The 24,751-nt window shown below is 37.7% G+C and overlaps 1 protein-coding gene across 9 annotated transcripts in view; it reads left to right on the forward strand.

Moving 5' to 3' along the window:
- The window catches only part of ANKRD26 (ankyrin repeat domain containing 26), a 113,013-nt gene that overhangs the window by 2,105 nt on the left and 86,157 nt on the right, over nt 1-24,751 (forward strand). For 7 of the 9 annotated variants that reach the window (XM_047065012.1, XM_047065017.1, XM_047065020.1 and 4 more), the window contains exons 2-6: nt 3,365-3,479; nt 3,641-3,814; nt 9,053-9,159; nt 13,100-13,170; nt 22,400-22,436. In XM_047065012.1, the coding sequence (XP_046920968.1) occupies nt 3,365-3,479; nt 3,641-3,814; nt 9,053-9,159; nt 13,100-13,170; nt 22,400-22,436 (504 nt within the window). Of the gene's footprint in view, nt 1-3,364; nt 3,480-3,640; nt 3,815-9,052; nt 9,160-13,099; nt 13,171-22,399; nt 22,437-24,751 lie in introns of those variants that run through there. The other 2 variants (XM_047065016.1, XM_047065021.1) reach the window with 2 other exon arrangements.

Consider the following 24,751-nt stretch of genomic DNA (forward strand, 5'->3'; position numbering starts at 1 on the left):
GACATAGGAAAATATAGCGTCCCTGGTAAAAAAAGAAATTTAAGTTAAAAAGGGAATGAAGTACAGTTTTCCATCTACAACCTTTGTGAAAATAGAGTGATGGTGCTTATACTGCCGCTTAAAGTTTAAGTTGTTTTCGACTTTCCAATAGACAATTTGGTGTAAGTACCACAAAAAATATGTATTCCTTTTACCCATCAATTTTATTTCTACTAAAATATCTTTAGGAAATTACTAGAGATAAATGACATACATTTTGCTTTTCTCAGCACTATTTAAAATAGCAATGTATTAAGAACTCATAATGGCTTTTATAAGTATGCCATTATATCCATAAGATGGATATGTGATCATTGAAGGTGGCATAGGTAATAGATATACACAGAGATGCAGAGCTGTGCTTTAGTTGATCATTAAGTGAGAACAAAAATCAGTTTGATCATATGTACACACAAGCAGACTTTGGTTTTATATTAAGCCCCAAAATGCACAAAATATGATTAAATTTGTTATTTCTGAGCCTTTGAATTTACATGCATTTTTCTTTTCCTTTAAAGAAAATCTGTGCTTTCTACAGGAAAAGGTGTATAAAAGTCCTATTAAAAGTTTATTATCAATAAAAAAGGTTTGTTATCGTTGAAGAAATCCTGGAGAAAAGCAAGAATATGAATCTTATATACATGAAAATAATTTCTCACTTTGTGTTAAAAAATATTTTTGTATGTAAATTAAGAAAACCAAGTTAATTAAAATTTTTTTGAGGATTGGTATATTCTGACAACTTTTGGCCTCTTCAGAAGTAAAGGGAATATTTTTATTTGCATTTGTAGATTTTATTATGCATACATTAAACATATACATATATTTTCTGTTATAGTAGCTTTATTACATATAATAGGTAAATGATTTATATTAATCATGAAAACAAAATATATTAGTTTTGTGCTTATGAACAAGATAAATAGCAAATATAAATGATTATTGCTGTTTCAGAAGTATTGTTTTACTTTATATACCTTTTCTTTAAAAATATTAAACTCTCGGGGCGCCTGGGTGGCGCAGTTGGTTAAGCGTCCGACTTCAGCCAGGTCACGATCTCGCGGTCCGTGAGTTCGAGCCCCGCGTCAGGCTCTGGGCTGATGGCTCAGAGCCTGGAGCCTGTTTCCGATTCTGTGTCTCCCTCTCTCTCTGCCCCTCCCCCGTTCATGCTCTGTCTCTCTCTGTCCCAAAAATAAATAAACGTTGAAAAAAAATTAAAAAAAAAAATTGAACTCTCCAACTGTATTTATCCACTTTCCATCCATTTATTTATCAACTAGAACCTGCATGTATATTATATAGCAGACATATTCTCAAGATCCTTTCATTCTCAAAGACTTCATTTTGCACAGTATGAGCAAGATGAGACATTTTATTTATTTATTTTCTAAAGATTTTATTTTTTTAAGTTTATTGATGTTTTGAGAGGGGTGGGGTGGGAGGTGGGGGGATGGAGGGGCAGAGAGAGAATCCCAAGCAGGCCCCGTGCTGAAAGTAGGAACTTTTCAAATAGACTTTTCAAAGAGTCTCAGCACGGGGCTTGATCCAGTGAACATGAGATCGTGACTTGAGCCCAAATCAAGAGTTGCACACTTAACAGACTGAGCCACCCAGGTGCCCCAGATTTTATCTTGTTTACTTTATTTTTTAAGTGTTATTTATTGTTGAGGGTGAGAGCATGAGCAGGGGGAGGGGGAAGGGGAGAGGAGGGACAGAGCATCTAAAGCAGGCTCTGCACCAGTTTTTATTTTTAAGTAAAGTAATCTCTATACCCATCATGGGGCTCAAATTTACAACTCTGAGATCAAGGTCGTATGCTCTACTGACTGAGCCGGCAAGCATCCCTAAGATGAGAAATTTTAAATTCACGTATTAGGATCTCAACTGAAGTTTTCCTCCTTCCTTTCAATGTTTCTGAAGATAGGAAATTGTAAAAGATAACCTTTACCTGCCCTTTTGAAATTTATGATAGTATTAAATACTAATATTGATCATTGGAAATACTTGATTTTCATAAATCTATAGACCTCAATATTTAAAAAAATGAGCTGTTCCTTGTTCCTGGTCATTGGAATCCTGAGTTTCCTTTGGCTTAAACTTTCTTGAGAAGAAAAGTAAGAAGTACTTAAAAATGTTTTTCTTTTGTTAATTTAGTCCTCTTTTCCTATAATGCTTTTAAGAACTAACATTTATTTAAATGCCAATCATATGACTAGAACTGCAATAGACCTATTGTATATACCATCATTTCACATAATGGAAGGCAGCAAGATTCTACGATGTCCCACTATTTTATGTACCAATAAAAAAAATTTTTTTTTAATGTTTATTTATTTTTGAGACAGAGAGAGACAGAGCATGAATGGGATAGGGTCAGAGAGAGAGGGAGACAAAGAATCTGAAACAGGCTCCAGTCTCTGAACTGTCAGCACAGAGCCCAACGTGGGGCTCAAACTCACGGACTGCGAGATCATGACCTGAGCTGAAGTCGGATGCTTAACCGACTGAGCCACCCAGGCGCCCCCAATAAAAAAAATTTTTAAAGTCTTTTCAGTTGTAGTTGTAAGACATTTTGAATCATAAATTGCATTCCAATGTCAGAGATACTAAATGTGACAAAATGAGCATCTTATAATTATTGAAACAGTATTCTTGCTAATCCTTAAAACTTGTCTGCAAAGTAGGTATAATTGTATTAAGGTACCTAATTGAAGTATTGTCTATGTAAAGCAGTAGTAATAGTAAAAATTATAATCATATTATCCAACAATTATTGAGATGTTATTTGTACTAGGAAGTGTTCTAAATACTTGCATAGATCCTCATTTAAGCATCACAACGAGGTCTTGTGAGATAACTACTATTTATTTTATTTCATTTCATTTTATTTTATTACTATCATTTTTTTTAGTAATCTCTACACCTACTGTGGGGCTTCAAAGTCATGACCCTGAGATCAAGAGTTACATGCTCCTCAGACTGAGCTAGCCAGGTGACCCGAGACAACTACAATTTTTATCCCCTTTTGTTGAGGACATTGAGGATAAGTCTAAGCAATAACTAGTGCGTGACAGAGTTAAACTAGGATGCAAACCCAAGTGGAGCTGAATCCCGAGGTCATGCTCTCTCTCTTCAAACAGGCTGCTCTTTTATTAGTGTAATGAGTAATCACTACTAAATATTGTACTTTCTCCAGAGGAAAACTGAATCTTTGTTTTGGAGGCATAGGAATAACATGCTACCTAATGTTTACCATTTCCTGAATTAATTGCGTGTTTTGAGAGAGTGCACTATCATTTCCTAAAAAGTCCTCTCACTTTTTTAGGACTGCTCTTCATTTGGCCTGTGCCAATGGCCATCCAGAAGTGGTGACCCTCCTAATAGAGAGGAAATGCCATCTTAACCTCTGTGATAATGAAAACAGGACAGCTCTCGTGAAGGTATGTAGTAGCAGCTATGTCTGCCTGAGATGGATTTGATGTCATTACTTAGAACGAAAGTGAAGTTATTGCACTGAAACAAAACTAATTGGTGAAACCTGTGGCATGCTTACTTTAAATTCCCAGAATTTACACTCTGTTTCTTGGCATATCACTGACAGGCCGTACAGTGCCAGGAAGAGAAATGTGTAAACATACTGTTGGAAAATGGTGCCGATCCAAATATTAGGGATTTGAGTGGCAACACTGCTCTCCACTATGCTGCCTTTGGTGATAATATATCCATAATAGAGAAGCTGCTGCTATACAATGCGAATACTGAAGCAATAAATAAGGTAAAGATCTAATTTATACAATATTTGAAATTTTATATATATACATGAATATTTTAGCCACAAAATGTTTTATTTCATACACACACACACACACACACACACACACACACTGAATTCTATACATCAGGCCCTGTCATCATGGAAATAACTCCAGTGCCAAGTCAGGGAGGGCAAGAAAAAGGTAGTGCCCACAGAAAGGGCAAAGTTGTATCTCCCAGCCACACTTCCACCCCAGAAAGAAAATCTTTCCATTAGTGCCTACAAGTGGATGGTAGTCTCAGAGCCCATAAAGGACTAAAGGTCTAGAGGGGAGTGAGGTGATGATGGAGGCTGGGTGCTATGCAGGGGCTTAGGCAAGGGGTGCTGCTGGGGATAGGTGGGAGGAGGAATGGAGACCCAGACCCAGCAGGGAGAGCTTGGATGTGTGCAAGCGGGAGGAGAAAGCAGCAGGTTGTAGGTGCTGGGCACTGCAGGCCCCAGTGCTCTGAAGATGAGGGCATTGGGGTCAGGTCATGTCTTGACATCCAGCAAAGGCATCTACTTTTGTTGGTAGCCACTCTGCCAGCCATGTACCATGTTGGGGTCTCCCACTTCAGAGAGTAGCTCCTGCTCAACCTTGTGTAGCTCCTCAGCAGGGTCGTAGCTGTACATGGGGAGTGGATGATGGCCATGCTTGCTGGCCCACCTGCCTTTTCTTCGACATGCATTGCCTTTCATTGCTGAAGCCTCTAAAGGAACACCCTTGGTTGACACGGGTAGGGTCAGTTTTACGTATTTGGAAGTTCAAGTATTCCCTGAATGAAAATATTTGGAAATAACTTATTTATCTAAGATTTCCCTTTCTTTCTTTCTTTCTTTCTTTCTTTCTTTCTTTCTTTCTTTCTTTCTTATTATTATTATTTTTTATTTATTTTTGAGAAAGAGAGAGACAGACAGAGACAGAGCATGAGGGGGGGAGGGGCAGAGAGAGAGAGGGAGACACAGAATCTGAAGCAGGCTCCAGGCTCCCAGCTGTCTGCACAGAGCCCAATGCAGGGCTCGAACTCATGACCCATGAGATCAAGATCTGAGCTGAAGTTGGATACTCTACCAACTGAGCCACCTAGGCACCCTAAGATTTCACTTTAAATAAGCATACTTCTAAAGAAGCATTAGAGAATACAGCTTTGTTTTATGTATTTATGGCAAATATTTATGAAAACAAATGTATTTAAGGTAAAACTTTGTTTTCAAATATTTTTCCCATCCAATTTTGTTTTTTTTAATTACTGAAAAATAACATAGAAAGCAAAATTTGCCTTAGGCTTTGTGTTAAGACTCAAACATGCATTTTACAATAAAAAATATTGCTGCTGACAAGTTCCTATTTGATAAAAAAGTGACTTATAAAAATGGGATTTATCTTTTATTGGCCAAGGCTTAAGAGGAAAAAGGGAAAAGGAGGGAGCAGTCAGAAATATGTGGGCCAATTTGGAAATTTGGCAAGTGAGAGAAAATAACAAGAAGAGGCTGTTTGTTTTATTGTTTTTGTTTTTTTTTCCTCCAGTTTATATGTTTAGGCAAGGAGTCTTCAATTTTTGGGGGTAATAATTGTTACTTAGGATAAGAGTGAGTTATAAACCTGCCTAGAGACCAAGTGTAGGAGGGCTCAGAGGAAATCAGATTGACAGTGGTTGATTAAGTGGGCAAGGAGAGGAAAGAACAAATAATTAACTGTCATATAATTCTATTCTGGCAGAAACAGCCACTTAGATAAGAGTCTAAACTCTGCTGTGAAATCTAGAATATCTTGATGGGAAGTAAGAAGTTTATAAGTAATGAAATCAAGTTGCGTTTTGACTTTACATTTAGTCCCTGTTCTACCTCTGCTCAGGGAAATTAAATGCAGTTTGGATAAGTCACTCTTTTGGCTAAATCTTCAAATGATAGAGGGAGTTGGCCACATAGATGAGACTGATGTAATTGTCTGCTGCACCAGCTGTCAGCTAGAATTGTGGTGGTGAATCCCAGCCCCCTGGGGAAGTTAAAAATTTTGTTACAAGGCTAAACTCTCCTCTTGAACATTTTGAGTAAATCTAGTAACATGTATACCTAGACATGGATATTTAGAAAATTTTTTTTTTGAGATTGTGCTACAACTGTTGGTTAAGAACTATTGGGGCGTGTGGGTGGCTCAGTCGGTTAAGCGTCTGACTTGGCTCATGTCATCATATCATGGTTCACAAGTTTGAGCCCCGTGTTGGACTCTGTGCTGACAGCTTAGACAGAGCCTGGAGCCTGCTTCAGATTCTGTGTCTCCCTCTCTTTCTGCTCCTCCCCTGCTCGTGCTCTGTCTCTTTCTCTCTCAAAAATAAGTGGACATTTAAAAAAGAAAAAAAAAGCTAACTACTAAATGGAGGGGTACCTGGGTGGTTCAGTTGGTTAAGTGTCCGACTTCCACTCAGGTTGTGATCTCATGGTTCATGGGTTTGAGCCCTGCATTGGGTCCTGCACTGATGGTGCAGAGATGCGTGAGATTCTCTCTTTCCCTGCCCCTCCCCCAGTTGCTCATGCTCTCTCTCTTCCTCAAAATAAATAATTTAATTAAAAAAACCCCAAAGAACTACTGAATGGAGAAGTATAGTATATAAATTGACAGATGTCAAAACCTAAGAAATCTCTGGAAGACCTGCAGTTTGATACATGCTACTTCCTTCAACTCTCTCCAAAAGCATTAGCCTTTCATCTTTCTCTACCTCTGTGAGAAGTTAAAGTGAATATTATTGGCTATAGCTGTTGACTTAAGGAATAATTTTTCATCTAACCAACAGTTATTCACTGGCACCCATAGTGTTATGGGTAGTCTTTTAATAAGTAGAGTCTGACCCTTTAAGGATTTTATATCTTTTGTTACCTATTCATTATGTTACCAAATGGTTATTACAAGCAGAGTTTTCCTGATTGCAGTAGGAGAAAATCTTGAATCTTCTTTATTCGTTGAAGCTATGTGACAGACTATCTTGTGATGTCTGTTAAATTCATATTGCCCTGGCATAATCAAAATGATAGTTTTAAACATTGAAATGTAGTTAGTGACAGTACAGTTGGGAATTGTTTTAATAATTTAGTTTCAGCATTCTTGTGAACTAATTCGTCTATTTTATTAACAATCTGGGAGAATTAAACACAAATAGATTGCAGTTTTAATAAGCATTGGAAAAATTCTTAAGATGGGTGTTATGAGCCTTTTTGTTGTAATTATTTTAGAGAGAGTGTGAATGGGGGAGAGGGGCAGAGGGGGAGAGAGAGAATGTTAAGCAGGGTCCACGCTAAGTGCCAAAGCCAATGTGGGGCTCAGTCTCACAACCCTGGGATCATGACCTGAGCTGAAGTCAAGCGTCAGATGCTCAACTGACTGAGCCACCCAGGTGCCCCTCTTATGAGTCTTAATAGCAATTTTTATTACATGTTGGGGCCTAAGTTTTTGGTAAAATGTGATACTGATACTTTAGGAAAGTTTTATGTACAAATATTTGCTTTATGCACAACCAGAATACAAGTGGGCTATTGACTAAATTTGGCCCCTGGATGTATTCAGTTTCCTCCATAGATTGAATCAACATTTAAAATTATGACACTCGTGCAGAAATCTGGATTTCAGACTTTTCTTATAGGATCATACCTGGTACTTTGAGCCCATACTACTGTTTGGTATGCTTTGCAGCGACTGCCCTTTTTATATGAGGTGTGTGTCTCCAGTTTGCTACTGTCCCTACTCAGGTTCTTCACTTACTCGAGTCACCTACTTTGCCTCCATAAGCATTGCATTTGCAATTACTGTTTTATGATATAAATATATATACACACACACACATATATACATATATATATGTATTTTGAAGACTGTGCTAATCAGATCTCTTTTTGGACACAAAGAAACCTTGGTAATTTTTTAAAAGTTTATTAAGAGAAAGAGAGAGAGAATCCCTAGGAGGCACTGGGTTTGAACTCATGAATTGTGAGACCATGACCTGAGCCAAAATCAAGAGTCAGATTCTTAACTGACTGAGCTACCTAGGTGCCCCTTTTTTATGGTATATTTTGATAAAGATTTCAAGGATTTTAAGACAATCAATATTAATTTATAATATATATTTTGTATTTTATGTTAATGTCTTAGGAATAGGATTGAATTTTCCAAGTTAGACTTTCGAAGTTGTTTTTGTATTCTATTTATTTATTTATGAAGGAGAGAGAGCGCATGCATGAGTGGGGGAGGGGCAGAGAGAAAGGCAGACAGAATCCTCCAGGCTGAGCTGTTAGCATAGAGCCCAGTGCAGGGCTTGAACTCACAAATCATGAGATCATGACCTGAACAAAAGTTGGACTCTTAACTGACTGAGCCCCCCAGGTGCCCCATAAGTTGGTTTCAAAAAAACACTTTTTCCTTATGTGTACTGTAAATAATCATATTCCTATTGGAATATTTGCAAAGCATGTTAGATTAATCATGGTAATAGTTGAATAGATTATGCCTATTGCAGACAATATTATCTTTCTCCTCAGCATTGATCCCTAAAAATGCAAATAATGTAGTAGCTTTCATTGCTAAAAATGATCTATATAAACCAGTATTCGAATTTTTATTGATAAGCTATTATATTTTTATTTCTGATTTATATTTTGCCTAACAATAACTACAGCACAATAATAGGAACAATAACTACAGTATGCCATGATAAGTACTGTGATACAAACAAAAATCTTGGAACCAGTCAGGGTTTGAAGTGAGTTTGGGGGCATGACTGCATATAATCTGTTGAAGAAGGTGGAGGAGGGCTATTTTATTAAAAACATTTTTTTAAATGTTTGTTTCTTTTTGAGAGAGAGGGAGAGACAGAGTGCGAGCAAGGGAGGGAGGGCAGAGAGAAAGAGAGGGAGACAGAATCTGCAACAGGCTCCAGGCTGTGCCTGTCAGTATAGAGCACAATGCAGGGATTGAACTCACAAACCATGAGATCATGACCTAAGCCGCAGTTGGTCACTTAACCAACTGAGCCACCCAGGTGCCCCAGTGGAGGAGGGCTATTTTAAAGAGAAGCAGCAGCAGGTGAAAGCACAGGGGTGGGAAGGAAGAGGCCATTTTGTATTTACTTTTTGTATTATATGTTTAAGTTTAGAGGATCTTTTGTAAGTTTTAAAATTTGGTATGGAAATATGTAATTTTGTAAATTATAAATTGTTTTTGCTCTTTTACAGGATAACTTCACACCACTTCTAGTTGCTGTAAATGAAAACAAACAGCAAATAGTGGAATTTTTAATAGAAAAGGCAGCAAATATACATGCAGTTGATAAATTAAAAAGGTGCAGTAGTTTTCTTTTAAACCTTAGTATTGTTCTAGAGTGGTAATAATTATTCAAGTCAGGAAGATTAACTTAAGAAGAAAAATATTAATTTATAATTATATAGTGAAAAATGTCAACACATCACCAGTTAGGCAGAAAACAATTATTCTGACTGGGCAACATGAAGAACAGGGTATAGCAGAATTCATATTCCTTGATAATGTTGACTAATGTCATTTGCAGTGTTTATTTTTAAATAGGTTCCATGCTCAGCATGGAGTCCAACACTGGGCCTGAACTCATGACTCTGAGATTAAGACCCAAGCTGAGATCAAGAGTCTGAGCTTAACCCAGTTGCCCCTGCAATGTTTTTTTTTTTTTTTCCACATGATTTTGTGTTAACTAAAGGGATTTCATATTAATTTTATAAAGGGTGTACTCTCAGCTGTTAGTTTACTTTATGACACAATATTGGACTTCTTAATCTTTTTATGGTATTTTATAAACTTCTACTTCTTAGAGGTGCCTGGGTGGCTCAATTGGTTATGCATCTGACTTCGGCTCAGGTGATCATCTTATGGTTCGTGGGTTTGAACCCCACATCAGGCTCTGTGCTGACAGTGTAGAGCCTGCTTAGGATTCTCCATCTCTCTCTCTCTCTGCCCCTCGCCCACACTCTCGAGTGCACTCTCTCTCTTTCTCAAAATAAGTAATAAATAAACTAAAAAAAAAAGAACTTCTACTTCATATATGTTTTTCCTTCAGAGATGTATATTGTGGTGCCTGGGTGGCTCAGTTGGTGAAGTCTGTGACTTTGGCTGAGGTCATGATCTCATGGTTCGTGGGTTTGAGCCCCATGTTGGGCTCTGCTGACAGCTCAGAACCTGGAGCTGCTTTGGATTCTGTGTATCCCTGTCTCTCTCTGCCTCTCCCCTGCTTGTGCTCTGTCTCTCAAAAGCAAATAAATGTTAAAAAAAAAAAAAAGACGCATGTTAAACATAAATAGGAGTTGTTTTATCTTTTGGATCACTCTTTGCTTTAAATTGCCTTTTTTTTTTCTTTTGAGGAATACTGTTGTCGTTAGATGGTCTCTAAGTGATGATTAATTACTATTACTGGATACTATAGGCTCATCAGTTTTTATCCCTTTTCATGTCCAGTATGTATTTTTTTATTTTACTTTTAATTGGTATGCATAGAAAGATGAAAGGTAGCTTTAACTGAATAGACTTTTCCTTTAATGAGGATAAGTTATAGGTGGGTGATAAAGAAGAAAGAGATGTGCCTTAGATTCACACAAGACTAGGTTTATTCATAGCTTTCCTACTTGCTAGGTGTTGTGACCTTGGGAGTGTTACGTATCATCACTAAATATGTTTCCTGATATGAAAAGGAGGATAATAATACATCCTTCAAGGGTGGTTGTGCGTAAATTATATTTTATATACATAGCATTTAATTTAGTGCCTACCATATGCTTATCAGCATCGTTAACTATAATTATGCCTGTTTTATTAGCATTCACATTAAAATATTATCATTTTAAGCCTGCAGATAGTTTTTATACTTACTTGACCTCTAGATGGCTTTGAAGTGCACTGTATCAGATTAAGGAAGACATGGGGAATTCTTTTTTAAAATCTTTACCTATTCAGATAAGTGACCTCCACATGGTTTCTTGTTTATCAAAGGACTTTAAATTAGCAACTCTATAATACATTACCCAAGTGGGACAAGAAGCTCCCTTTTGTCCCTTCATTTTAGTCTTGGAGATAATTTACAAAGATGAACACTTGAACGTGTAAATGGTTGATTCTGAACAGACAGGCAAGATATTAACCTGATAAAGTATATCGAAATTAGTTGTTTAAATAACTCTAAATTCCTAAGAGTGAAGTTATCTCTGTTATTTTAGAACAGCCCTCATGCTTGCTGTAAATTATGAATCAACAAATGTAGTCAGGCTTCTTCTTCAGCAAGGTATTGATCCCTTTCCTCAAGATGTATATGCATGGACTGCAGCTGAATATGCTTATATTAAGGGTTTTAATCTGTGTTTGCATTAAAATGCTAGTTATTACTAAACTGAGGTTTAAAATAATTTAACTGTTAACTTCGTACGTAACAAATGGGATTTCGTAGTTTGGTCAGGCAGTTTTGGAATGGCAGTTGGTTAGTCCACAACATTAGCCAGAAATCAAGCAAAGGACTAGACTAGTTGGAAGTAGAAATGTGTGCAGGATTCTTTACCTCAGGACTTTTGAGACCTTTATCCTTAAGGATCCTAACCTTACCCCTTTGGTTTCAAGTATAACCCCTATGCATGGGGTACAAATAATGTTACATCTCTGTGTTTTCTAACTAGTAACTTGGGTCTTGAAATGTTCAGTTGTGTGGAAAACCCTGTACTTTCCTTTGAGAGCTATCTCCTGTACTCTCTCCCTTGAATTTTCCAAGAACCAAAGGAGCACCCTAAGACCAAAGAGACAGACAGTCCTCTTTCACAAGTCGTAGGGAGGGGAAAAAAGAACATCCTGATCATTCTGCTGTTTCCTTTGATTCTGTTGCTGCGGCATTGCTGTTGAAACTGGTGCTGCAGCTGGTCGTGATTGACCTTTGCTCCCAGGATTCCCTTGCTGATCCAGATTTTCCAGTCTTCATGGGGATCCACACTTAGATTTCAAAGTTACAAAGTTTCTTTTGTTCACTGCACATGCAGCACGTATGCTCAGCAGCTATCCCAAAGCACCAGCACCCTGTTCTGGCAGCTGGGCCTCCTGGCTTTAATCATACACCCCTTTCCCTATACACTCAAAAACCTTATGTGGAACCCATATCTTAGCCTAGACTTTCATTATGAGTTACCCTCTGAGGATCTTGTTTCTCTTTTTTTTTTTTTTTGCCAGAAGATGTTAGTTGGGACCATTCTAAGCTGTCAGAGATGTTCAAATAATGCTGCAGGAAGAGATCGGGCTTCCCTTTCTCCTTTGTTAGTAGATCTGTACCCCTGCCTTTTTTTTTTTTTTTTAAAGATCTGTACCCTTGCCTTTTTTTTTTTTTTTTTTTTTTTTTGAGTTGGGGCTCAAACTCATGACCCTGAGATCAAGACCCAAGTTGAGATCAAGAGCTGGATGCTCAACTGAGTCCCTGCACCCTCTGTACCCCCACTTTAAATCCTGTGCAGCAGGTGCCCCTGTACCCCTGCTTTAAATCCTGTGGAGCATCTTTTCTGAGGTCATGGAAGGTCTCATATTGCCCTTCCCAGAGTAATGAGCATCAATCACCTTGCCTGAGAGGCCATGTTTTGGGCGTAATATCTTATTAAATCCTTTTATCAACCTTGTAAAATAAGGCAGTAAGATACTTGTTTTATAGAGGAAGATTTTGAGCCAAAGAGAAGTGGCTTATCCAAGAACAAATAGCTATTGGTTATAGAGCTAGGACTTCTGAGTCAAAACACTTTCCATAATGGCAAGCTAATTCTAATTATTATTATCATTTTTTTTAAGGTTTATTTACTTTTGATAGAGAGGGACAGAGTGTGAGCTGGGGGTGGTTGCAGAGAGAGAAGGAGATACAGAATCCGAAGCAGGCTCCAGACTCTGAGCTATCAGCACAGAGCCCGATGCAGGGCTCAAACCCATAAACCGTGAGATCATAACCTGAGCTGAAGTTGGATGCTTAACCACCCAGGTGCCCCTGGCAAACTAATTCTAATTTACTAAGCTATAATGCCCTGAATTCATGACTCGTTCATCTTACTGTTTTTTCTTCTTTAAGTACATACTTAATGGAAAGTGTATAGAACGTACAAATTTGAAGTATATGGGGTAATTCCAAGTTTTGGTAGTTGCTCTGATATTATTTGAAATATTCTAAGAATTTGATATATTTGGTAAATGTTTTTCATGTCAGTATTACAATAGTAATATTATTTATCACCCTTTTTTATACATAGCAATTACGAAATAATTTGCAGACATAAAGAAGAAATCATGCTTAAAAATTCTTTGCAAAATAGCAATCCAGGTAAGACTTTACATAGTGAATTGCTCTTGGTGGTCCTAACATAGGTAAAGTCAGAATTAGGAAGTTTTGATAATGAAAGAACAATGAAGAAAAAAACACCAGTGTGTAAATTGCATGTGTATTGTTTTCTTTCTTAATTTCTTTCTTTATAGTCTAATGTTCAGAATTATTTAAGAAGTTAACTATAGGTAATTGAAAATATGAGGCTGTATTATCTGAAAAGAAATTCATTATTTTAGTCATGACCCCTAAAATACCATATGATATCTTTGTGTAAATAAGAAAAACATATTTTTAAAAAATATTTATTTAATTTTGAGAGAGAAAGAGAGAGAGTGAGCAGGAGGGAGGCAGAGGGAGGTAGACAGAGGATCCAAAGCAGGCTCCACCACTGATAGCAGAGAGCCCGATGTGGGGCTTGAGCTCGTGAGCTGCGAGATCATGACCTGAGCCAAGGTCAGATGCTTAACGAACTGAGCCACCCAGGTGCCCAAAGAGAAAAGATTTTTAAGTTAGTATCTTTTATGTCTCCTCCATAAACATATTGTAACAAATGGCACTTGCTATAAAAATGGATGTTTTATATAATGTTTACAAATGGATTATATTTAGTAAATATTATTACCTAGTGATTTGTCTCTTTAAAAAATGAACCATTCTTTAAAACTGGGAATTCTACAGTACTTTTCTGGTACTGTAAACAAATGGCAAATAATAATAACTGCAAAACTTAGCTAGTGTGAAACAATGCCAGTGAAATTGTTTTTTACAGATAGCTGCCAATAGTACAGAAGAAAAGCAATGCCTTGTTGAGAAGCATAGGTTATTTCACATTTTGTGTCATCAGGGTCTCACCATTATCAACTTCATTCTGCAAATCAAAACAATGAGAGGGGCGCTTGGGTGGCTGCATGGGTTAAGTGTCCAACTCTTGATTTCAGCTCAGGTCATCATCTCACAGTTGGTGAGTTGGAGTCCTGTGTCAGACTTCTCTGTTGGGCTCTTTACTGACAGTTCAGAGCCTGCGTGGGATTTTCCCTTTCCTTCTCTCTCTGCCCCTCCCCTGTACATGCATGCTCTGTCTCTCTCAAAATAAACATTTAAAAACAACAACAAATCCAGAGTGAGATATGTTGACTTCATTAGAACAATGTTTTTGTCAGTTTGTTGGATAATTGTCATGACGCTGTCATTTTATTATTATAAGATAGTCTGTTGCCATTATTCAAAAGATTATCTTAGCAAGTATTGAAATAGGGTAACTTGGGCTCAAGAAATGTAATAAAATCACAAAAATGTTTCACAATACCAAAAATGCTACTGTTGCTCCCAGATGTGGCACCTAGTGCATTGTGTAATCTGAAAAGTATGAAGAAAGCTTTAACTTGGTAGACTGTTACCAAAGAACTTCTGTAGGTTAGTTTTGGAAGTTACAGGAAAGGCAAAGATAGAACAGACAGTGGTTTTTTTTTGTTTTTTTTTTTTTTTAATTTTTTTTCAACGTTTTTATTTATTTTTGGGACAGAGAGACAGAGCATGAACAGGGGAGGGGCAGAGAGAGAGGGAGACACAGAATCGGAAACAGGCTCCAGGCTCCGAACCATCAGCCCAGAGCCTGATGCGGGGCTCGAACTCACGGACCGCGAGATCGTGACCTGGCTGAAGTCGGGCGCTTAACCGACTGCGCCACCCAGGCGCCCCGAACAGTGTTTTGATCATTAAGGTGGTCATAATAGAATAGAGCTGTCCCTGTGGTTTCTTAAACAGAAAAATTTCTGTGGTTTTTTTAAAAATAGTTTTCAAAGAAAACATTTTTATTCATTTTCATTTGTCCAGTTAACAAATAACTATTAAGTGCCTTTTAGCTTCTTTCTAAGTGTTTTCCGTTGTTGTAGAATACAAACACTCAAAAAACAGTCTCTACACTCCAGGAGTTTGTTATTATCACTGTCAATTTCATTATTTAGTCTATTTAGTGCTTACTAGGTGACAGAGTCTCATAGAGCTTATAATTATCATTGTTATTTTTTATTGGCATTTGTTCCAGTTACTGTAAGTTCACGGTGAGGGATTAGAGTTTTAAAAAACTGGGTAGAATCTAAGGTAAGCGTGCAGAGTGAGTAGTAAGTTTGCCAGGTAAAGAGGCAGAATGACATTGTTTCGCAGGAGTAGCATCTATCACGATTACGTGTTTGGTGGAGTACACAGCAGTGCAAAGTCTAAGGGTGTACGAGTGAACTTTGCAGGATTTATGAGCAGTTGGGTGTTGCTGGTATAAAAAGTGTGCTATGGGAATGGTTGGGAATGAGGTGAATAACTAGGTAAGACAAGCTTATGGAAGTTTGTCAGTGCTATAGAAAGGAGTAGATCTTACCTGATAGGCCTTGGGAAGTTTCTTTGGTAGAATGCTTTTAGCGGCAAATAATAGGTGACTTCTAACAGTGACTAAAACAGTAGGAACCAGAAATGTTTTGATGGTTCAGTGATGTCATCAGGATCCCAGTCGTCTCTTGTTCAGTTTTGGAGTTGGTGGTATTTTTATTTCTCCTTTCCGGGGTGGCTAATTAGCAACAGCTCCAGGTATCATATTCTCACATGGCAACATCCAGTGGGAGGGAAGGACTGCTTTTCTTTATGTGTTTCTTTTAACTAGGAAGAGGCTTGCAGTAGACTTCCTCTAACATTTTAAAGACTAGGTTACATCACACACTCATTCCTAAACTGGTCCCTGGTAAGTCAGGTACTGTGATTAGCTTAGAATAATCCTTTCTCTTTGAAACCAGGGTGAGGCCACCTTCTTTGTGTATTGAGACAATAAATATCCAAATAAAGTTGTGATTCTCTAGCAAGAATGAAGAATATGGAATGGATCTTAGGGAGGGAGCCAGCAGTATTTGATGCAGGGGTTTTGGAGAATTTGAAGCAGAAGACTAATAAGATTAGATTTGAGTTAGGACACTCTGGTTATGGCATAAAATACAGATCACCAAGCCTTTTTCCTAAAGAGCCAGTGAATATTTTAGGTGATGTGGTCTCTCAGCTCTGCCCTTGTAGTGTGAAAGCAGCCATAGCAATATGTAAGTGAAGACATGGGACTATGCTCCAATAAAACATTATTTACAGAATCAGATGGCAGGTTGGATTTGGCCTGTGGCCGTAGTTTGCTGAACCCTCATATGGAGGATAGATTATAGGAAACCACATAAAGAGACTGGGAGGCAAAGGAAGCTCTTGTTTTCTTAGCCTGGTATTAGTCCATTATGAAACTTTCAGCTGTCTATGTTGAAAACATCAGGGGGTTCAATTTATTCCATTAAAAAAATTTTTTTTTTCTGGGCTTTGTGTCTTTCTCATTTGTTTTGCTTAAAAATTTTTTTATTCATTTAAGAAATAACAGTAATATTTGGTGGCTTTTTTTTTTTTTCCCTGTGAAAATCATCAGTTAAGAACTCATGTTTGACTAGGGCAGTGGCAGGGGAAAGATAAAGCAGAGACAGAAAGAGTATAGTTAATATGAATTTGTGATTCTTGAATATAAAAAGTTAGGGGGTGAGAGAGAACTATCAGAAGATTCAGAGGTTTCCAGGTTGTGCGCTAGCATTTAAATTGGACATGAAGAATGAGTAGGACTTTATCAGATGAACAGAGGAGAGCAGCAGGAATGAGGAAGACCAGTAATTTTCTGTATATGTTGAATTTGATGGAATATCCATGTAGGATATTCTCAGTAATTGGATAATTGAATAATAGGAGTTTCCAGTTGGAGATAGACCTTCAAGATTGGAGGTGCACATTTGAAATAATCTGCTTAGAATTGTTAGGCACAGTCATAGCTTGGATAAAGATTGAGCTTGTCCGTGATGGAGAACATGTAGAATGAGAAGGCCAGTGAACAAGCCCTGGGAATACCACTTTAGAGAGGATGGATGGAAGAATGGCAGTTGGTAAAGAAGACTGAGGAGTGCTAGGGAAAAAGGCAAGGAATTAGAGGAAGTGATGTTGAAAAAATTTTTTAAAATTTCAAGGAGGAATATTTTTATCAAATTGCTACAAAGAAAGTTGGATTTAACTTTTAAAAGTTCTCTGGTGGTAATCTTTTCAAAAGAATTTTTGAGTTGTAAGGTCTTTTATTTATGTGATTGGTACTTTCTGTGGCCAAATACGGAAAAATAACGTATCAACTAAGGTCCTATCTAACTTTTTGTAAATGCAACACCTACCCAGGCAGGGTCAAGGGAAAATGATCTAGCCTGGTGAGTATACTTGCCCAGCAATTTTCCATAATTGTCAAAACCTAGGAGTCAAGTGTGAGGAAAAGTGTTGTTGTTCTTACCTGTTTCTTGTGGGAGTATTTGAGGTTTTCCTCAAGTCCTTGATGAACTCTTCTGGATGAATACTGAAACAAAAATCTGGCAGCAACAGCTGGAAGCCACTGTCAGGCCCTGTCTGGAATGGAATCATGATACAGCTGTATTTTTAATAGTTTTAAGTTTTGATCAGAAATAGTTTCCAGAGCAGCAGATTGGAGAAACTGACCTCGTGTCAATATGTTATTGCAGAAAACTAATATCATAACAAGGAGAAAATGTCAGGTGATGCGCTGAATCTACTAGTTCTCATTAGTTTGGGAATTCTAGTGATGTCAGTAAAAAAGTCAATACGGGATTATTTTTGCTTGTGTCTTTTTTGTTATGTTTGAATACCTGACTGTATTTTGTTAGTGCTGTCTCTCTTTATTTTCTTTTGATTTGCCTTCTTCTGATATCTCTCCTTTTAGTCTCCCTTTCTAAATTTCATCCCTAAAGAAAGCTCTAAGGAAAATTGTCTTGGAATCTACTATTAGAATACATTTCTACCATATGCATGTTTAACATATATGTATATTTCCTTCTAAGGCAATGGACTATCTAATCTAAAGTTTGTGTCATATTTTATGAGTTTCTTATGCAAAACGACTTTCTACCTGTACACACAGTGATAGTGATAGTGTCAGTGATGATGGTCTGTCAAGATTGAAAGCATTTTCTGGATTGTCAGGTAGAAATTTTTATTGGGTACAGTTTTAATGTGAACTGCTTTAATATATTTTTCAGAAATTGGTAAGCTGTGACTTAACAAGAATATATGGCCAATTGGAATACCAAGTGTTTGTTTTTTTTTAAACAAAGCATCCATTGGTTTATTTATTTATTTTTTGAGTCTATCAGTTTTTATTTATTTTATTTTATTTTACTTTTTTAATATATGAAATTTATTGTCAAATTTGTTTCCATACAACACCCAGTGCTCATCCCAAAAGATGCTCTCTTCAATACCCATCACCTACCCTCCCCTCCCTCCCACCCCCCATCAACCCTCAGTTTGTTGTCAGTTTTTAAGAGTCTTATGCTTTGGCTCTCTCCCACTCTAACCTCTTTTTTTTTTTTTTCCTTCCCCTCCCTCATGGGTTTCTGTTAAGTTTCTCAGGATCCACATAAGAGTGAAACCATATGGTATCTGTCTTTCTCTGTATGACTTGTTTCACTTAGCATAACACTCTCCAGTTCCATCCATGTTGCTACAAAGGGCCATATTTCATTCTTTCTCATTGCCACGTAGTACTCCATTGTGTATATAAACCACAATTTCTTTATCCATTCATCAGTTGATGGACATTTAGGCTCTTTCCATAATTTTGCTATTGTTGAGAGTGCTGCTATGAACATTGGGGTACAAGTGCCCCTATGCATCAGTACTCCTGTGGAATACCAAGTTTTGAACCAGTTATATATAAGATAACTCACTTTGCCTTCCCCCAAATGGGTCCTATTGATCTTTAATTCTCAAATCTCCTCTTTTCAGGGTGGAGTGGATAATTCATCTGACAATTTGGATGCAGTAATTTTGACTTTTTGATTATTTTGGCAATAACTGCCTTTAATAGGTGAACTATATCTTTAATTTTCTAAGAAATCAAGGAAAAGAAACAAAAAAACTATAATCAGTAGTATGTTTTCATACTCTGTCTGATAGTTATGTTTTTTCTAGAACAATCCCTGTTACTTCTTTGATTCCTAGCTGCCAGAAAAATGAACTAAGTCCTAGTTAGTTGGAGAAAATTAACTGATTTTTCATATTTGAGAGGAACTTTTATATGGTAGAACATAGTGGCAATCATCAGGATTCTCTTTTTTTTTTTCCCCTGAGTAAAATAGGATTGTTGCTTGTTTCACACTTTCTGACATCATTATTTCATCTATTCCTTTTATACCTTTCTTCAAATGGATATATAGGAATGTAGGAATTTTCAAGGCAAGTACCAAGAAAAAGAGATTCCAGGAAAAGTATTCTGTGAAATAACCTTCTGATTGTAACCATGTATAAGACATCAACCTAAATAATAAAAATTTCGTATAACGCAGTTGTGTTAGAGGCACCCCAACGACACCCAGATTTGATTATTCACTAGAAGAGCTCACAGAACTCAGCATATAGTTGTACCCATGCCTGTAGTTTGGTATGGGGACAGGCTAGAAAGGCAAATCAGCACAGAGAAAAGGTGCATGGGGTGAAGTCCAGAGGAGACCAAGCGCAGGCTTCCAGGAATCCTTTCTCTGTGGAGTTAGCAGGATGTGCTTAATTCCTCCAGCATCAAATTAGGACAGCACAAGTGAAATGTTGTCTGCCAGTAGGAGTCTTATGGATACTCAGTGCCCGAGGTTTTCCTCAAATGCTAATCACATAGGCATCTTCTCCTTAGCATGTACCAAAATTCCAGGTTTCCAGAAGGAAATCAAGTATACGGCCTTAAGATTGTACCACATTTAGGCACAGTGAGCCACTCTTAACCTGCTAGGGAATGGTGGGAACCCTCCTTAAATCCAAGATCCCAGGTAACAACCAAGGGCTAGTCATTCAAGTAGGATGTTCTGAGGGTAGCAATCTTTGGCCTCTTGGATGAAATCTTTTCTGCATAGGAATTATAGCCCTAACTTAATTTTTGGTGGTGTCTTAAAATTTTATTTTAATCGCAAGTAATATGATGGTATAACATGGTACTGGTTTCAATTTCATCATCCATATGAAGTAGGTATTTGTACAGAAATTACTAGGGCAATATTAGGTCATTATAATCTTTTTTTATGTGATTAAGCTTTCATTGTGATTCTTAGATACGATAAACATGATTTTTTATTTAAAATTAGAATAAAATCCTTAGGGGCGCCTGGGTGGCGCAGTCGGTTAAGCGCCCGACTTCAGCCAGGTCACGATCTCGCGGTCCGTGAGTTCGAGCCCCGCGTCAGGCTCTGGGCTGATGGCTCAGAGCCTGGAGCCTGTTTCCGATTCTGTGTCTCCCTCTCTCTCTGCCCCTCCCCCGTTCATGCTCTGTCTCTCTCTGTCCCAAAAATAAATAAACGTTGAAAAAAAATTTGAAAAAAAAAAAAAAAAAGAATAAAATCCTTAATTATATGGATAACCCAGGTTTGATTCATATAGTGCTGAATCCCTGTTTATAGTTATAAGATATTTGATCATATTCATCAATTGTTTTCTTGCCTAAGTATACAAATAACTTTTGTATTTTTGTATTTTGCTTTATGTATTTTCATATACTTCAATTTGGGAGACAGTACCCATATTGTGTTACTTTGATCTCTATCTTAATTTTCAAGGTGACTGTATCATGCTTTAATATATGGTAAGAGTAGCTTCAATGGATACCTTTTTTTTTTTTTACATTTAATAAGCCTTATTTTTTACAGCAGTTTTAAGTTCACAGCAAAATATAATAGAAAGTACAGAGAGTCTCCATATACCATACCACACTCCCTTACATGCCTAGCCTCCCCTGTTGTCAACATCTTGCACGACAGTGGTACATTTTTAGTAGTATTTTTTTTTCAGTTCCTTTGTTTAGTTTTGAGCGAGAGAGCATGCATGCGTGTGAGCAGCCAAGGGGCAGAGAAAGAGGGGAGAAAGAATCCTGTGCTGTCAGCACAGAGCCTGATGCAGGACTTGATCCCATGAACTGTGAGATCATAACCTGAGCTCAGATCAAGAGTTGGACGCTTAACCAACTGAGCCACCCAGGCACCCTGACAACAGTGGTGCATTTTATATTGACACTAACTCATCATTTTCAGGCAGTCTCTAATTTGCATTAGTGTTCAGCCTTGGTGTTATACATTCTATGAGTTTTAACAAACGTATAATGATGTGAATCCACCTTTGTGGTATCGTGTGAAAGAGTTTCACTGCCTTAAAAGTCCTCTGTGCTGTGCCCCTTTATCCCTACATTCACCCCAACCCTTACCTCCATAGTCTTGCTCTTTCCAGAGTGTCATATAGTTAGAATCATACAGTGGATATGTTTGAATGTTTAGAAAATTAAAATTCCCTGGTAATTGAATGTAGGCATTCAAGATATTCTTTGCCCTTTGTTTTGTTTTGTTGCTCATCAGTAGAGGATCTGATGACATATGCCTTACATGAAAAAAAGCATGATTTCTCTAGATGTGTATCACCTAATGGGGAGGGTTGAGAAAAATGACATCATGAACCACTACATAGCACTAACATTGGGATCATCCTCCTCTGTGATACACGGTGGGTCTAGATAGACTCTCTAGCAATGGAAGGAGACAGTCTCAAGAGGTTAGAACTTTATAAAACTGGAATACCGAGTCTTTACTTACCTTGCCATTGGAAATAAGGCCAGGGAGAGTCTGTTTGCTATGGTTTTGCCATGCTGCAAAGTGCAATAGCTATAGACCACACTTTGTGAGGGGGTGTTTCATCCTAAAATTGAACAGTCTCTGCTGAAGAGCTGGGGAAGTTCTGCCATGTTACAGCAAAATAAAGATACCCTCTTTTAACTCCTCTAGTAGTGGAAGTCCAGAAAAATCATGCTATTTTAAGTTTGACATTGTCAGCTTATGATAATCATTCTCCTAACGATACCATTTTCCTCCAGTGTCATAGGGTCAGTCAGGTATGGTCACTGTAAACATCAGTTCACTTGTAGGTATCAAATTCTGATAAAAACCGTTCTTACTTTTGGTCAGTATAGAAGAGAAAGTAAGATTTCTTAGTGCATTAAGCCTATCAGTCGTATAATTACCATTCAGTGTAGTGTGGTTTCCAGGTGTGGTCCCAAAGGAATACTTTTTAACAAATCATTAGCTGTTCACTTTTAATTTCCTATATTTTTTCTAATGTTGATTTAAAATGTATTTTACTTTTTCTTTAGTAGAAGATAAGAATTCTGAGGAAGACTCTTTAACCAGGTAGGATTTTTATGGATTTTTAAAAATGACATTTGTTGGGGCACCTGGGTGGCTCAGTCGGTTAAGTGTCTGACTCTTGATTTCAGCTCAGGTTTGTGAGTTCAAGCCCCATGTTGGGTTTTGTGCTGACAGCCTGGTTGGGTTATTCTCTCTCTCTCTCTCTCTCTCTCTCTCTCTCTGTATTCTCTCTCAAAATATAAATGAAATGAGATGAAAATTATGTGTTGCCTAAGGGAATGCAGAGAAAAAAGCATTTGTTGAGCGTTCTATCCTGGACTAGACACTGTATCATATGCTTAACATCTGTTAAATTATATAGTCATTGTATAGCTTTGCAAAGTAGCTGTGTTATTGTAGCCTACTTTTTATTACTTTGGCAGCTGTGGTTCAGGAAGGTTGATTACTCGACCCGTGATTCCATTGTTAATGAGTAGCTGACCCAGGGGTTTGCCTGTCAGCCTGTGTAGCTTCCACATCCACTCTTGGGTTCCTCAGTACCACTGGGATTAAGATACAGATCCTAGTCAGATCAACTCAGAATGTCAAAATTAATGATATATGAACTCTAATTTAGAGTGTTCTTAAGAAACCAGGTGAGTCCAAGGATTTGCCCTAATATATTTGACCACTAGTGATAACTAGAAGTAATTAGTGCAGTGGTAACTAGTCTCTTGTTTTTACCATCAGAGATTTTAGGGTGGATCTCAGCTATGGCCATGGTATCACAGCTTTTCCATAAGGAAGATCTAATCAGGCAGGTTCTTAGATGTAGTGATATCTCCTCTTCTTGAGATGAATTAGTTTTCTGTAAGTGAAGGATATCTAGGTGTAGACCATGTTACATTAATTAAAATCAACATCTATTTAGAGGATATTTCTTTTTTTTTTTCAATATATGAAATTTATTGTCAAATTGGTTTCCATACAACACCCAGTGCTCATCCCAAAAGGTGCCCTCCTCAATACCCATCCCCCACCCTCCCCTCCCTCCCACCCCCCATCAACCCTCAGTTTGTTCTCAGTTTTTAAGAGTCTCTTATGCTTTGGCTCTCTCCCACTCTAACCTCTTTTTTTTTTTTTCCTTCCCCTCCCCCATGGGTTTCTGTTAAGTTTCTAAGGATCCACATAAGAGTGAAACCATATGGTATCTGTCTTTCTCTGTATGGCTTATTTCACTTAGCATCACACTCTCCAGTTCCATCCACATTGCTACAAAGGGCCATATTTCGTTCTTATTGCCATGTAGTACTCCATTGTGTATATAAACCACAATTTCTTTATCCATTTATCAGTTGATGGACATTTCGGCTCTTTCCATAATTTTGCTATTGTTGAGAGTGCTGCTATAAACATTGGGGTACAAGTGCCCCTATGCATCAGTACTCCTGTATCCCTTGGGTAAATTCCTAGCAGTGCGATTGCTGGGTCATAGGGTAGGTCTATTTTTAATTTTCTGAGGAACCTCCACACTGTTTTCCAGAGTGGCTGCACCAGTTTGCAAGAGGGTTCCTGTTTCTCCACATCCTCGGCAGCATCTATAGTCTCCTGATTTGTTCATTTTGGCCACTCTGACTGGCGTGAGGTGATATCTCAGTGTGGTTTTGATTTGTATTTCCCTGATAAGGAGCGACGTTGAGCATCTTTTCATGTGCCTGTTGGCCATCTGGATGTCTTCTTTAGAGAAGTGCCTGTTCATGTTTTCTGCCCATTTCTTCACTGGGTTATTTGTTTTTCGGGTGTGGAGTTTGGTGAGCTCTTTATAGATTTTAGATACTAGCCCTTTGTCCGATATGTCATTTGCAAATATCTTTTCCCATTCCGTTGGTTGCCTTTTAGTTTTATTGGTTGTTTCCTTTGCTGTGCAGAAGCTTTTTATCTTCATAAGGTCCCAGGAGTTCATTTTTGCTTTTAATTCCCTTGCCTTTGGGGATGTGTCGAGTAAGAGATTGCTACGGCTGAGGTCAGAGAAGTCTTTTTCTGCTTTCTTCTCTAGGGTTTTGATGGTTTCCTGTCTCACATTCAGGTCCTTTATCCATTTTGAGTTTATTTTTGTGAATGGTGTGAGAAAGTGGTCTAGTTTCAACCTTCTGCATGTTGCTGTCCAGTTCTCCTAGCACCATTTGTTAAAGAGACTGTCTTTTTTCTATTGGATGTTCTTTCCTGCTTTGTCAAAGATGAGTTGGCCATACGTTTGTGGGTCTAGTTCTGGGGTTTCTATTCTATTCCATTGGTCTATGTGTCTGTTTTTGTGCCAATACCATGCTGTCTTGATGATTACAGCTTTGTAGTAGAGGCTAAAGTCCGGGATTGTGATG

This window comes from Lynx rufus, unplaced genomic scaffold (genome assembly GCF_022079265.1).
Source record: "Lynx rufus isolate CCGP_SWC_20201006 ecotype Redwood Valley unplaced genomic scaffold, mLynRuf1.p SCAF_7, whole genome shotgun sequence".
Taxonomy (NCBI): Eukaryota; Metazoa; Chordata; class Mammalia; order Carnivora; family Felidae; genus Lynx; species Lynx rufus.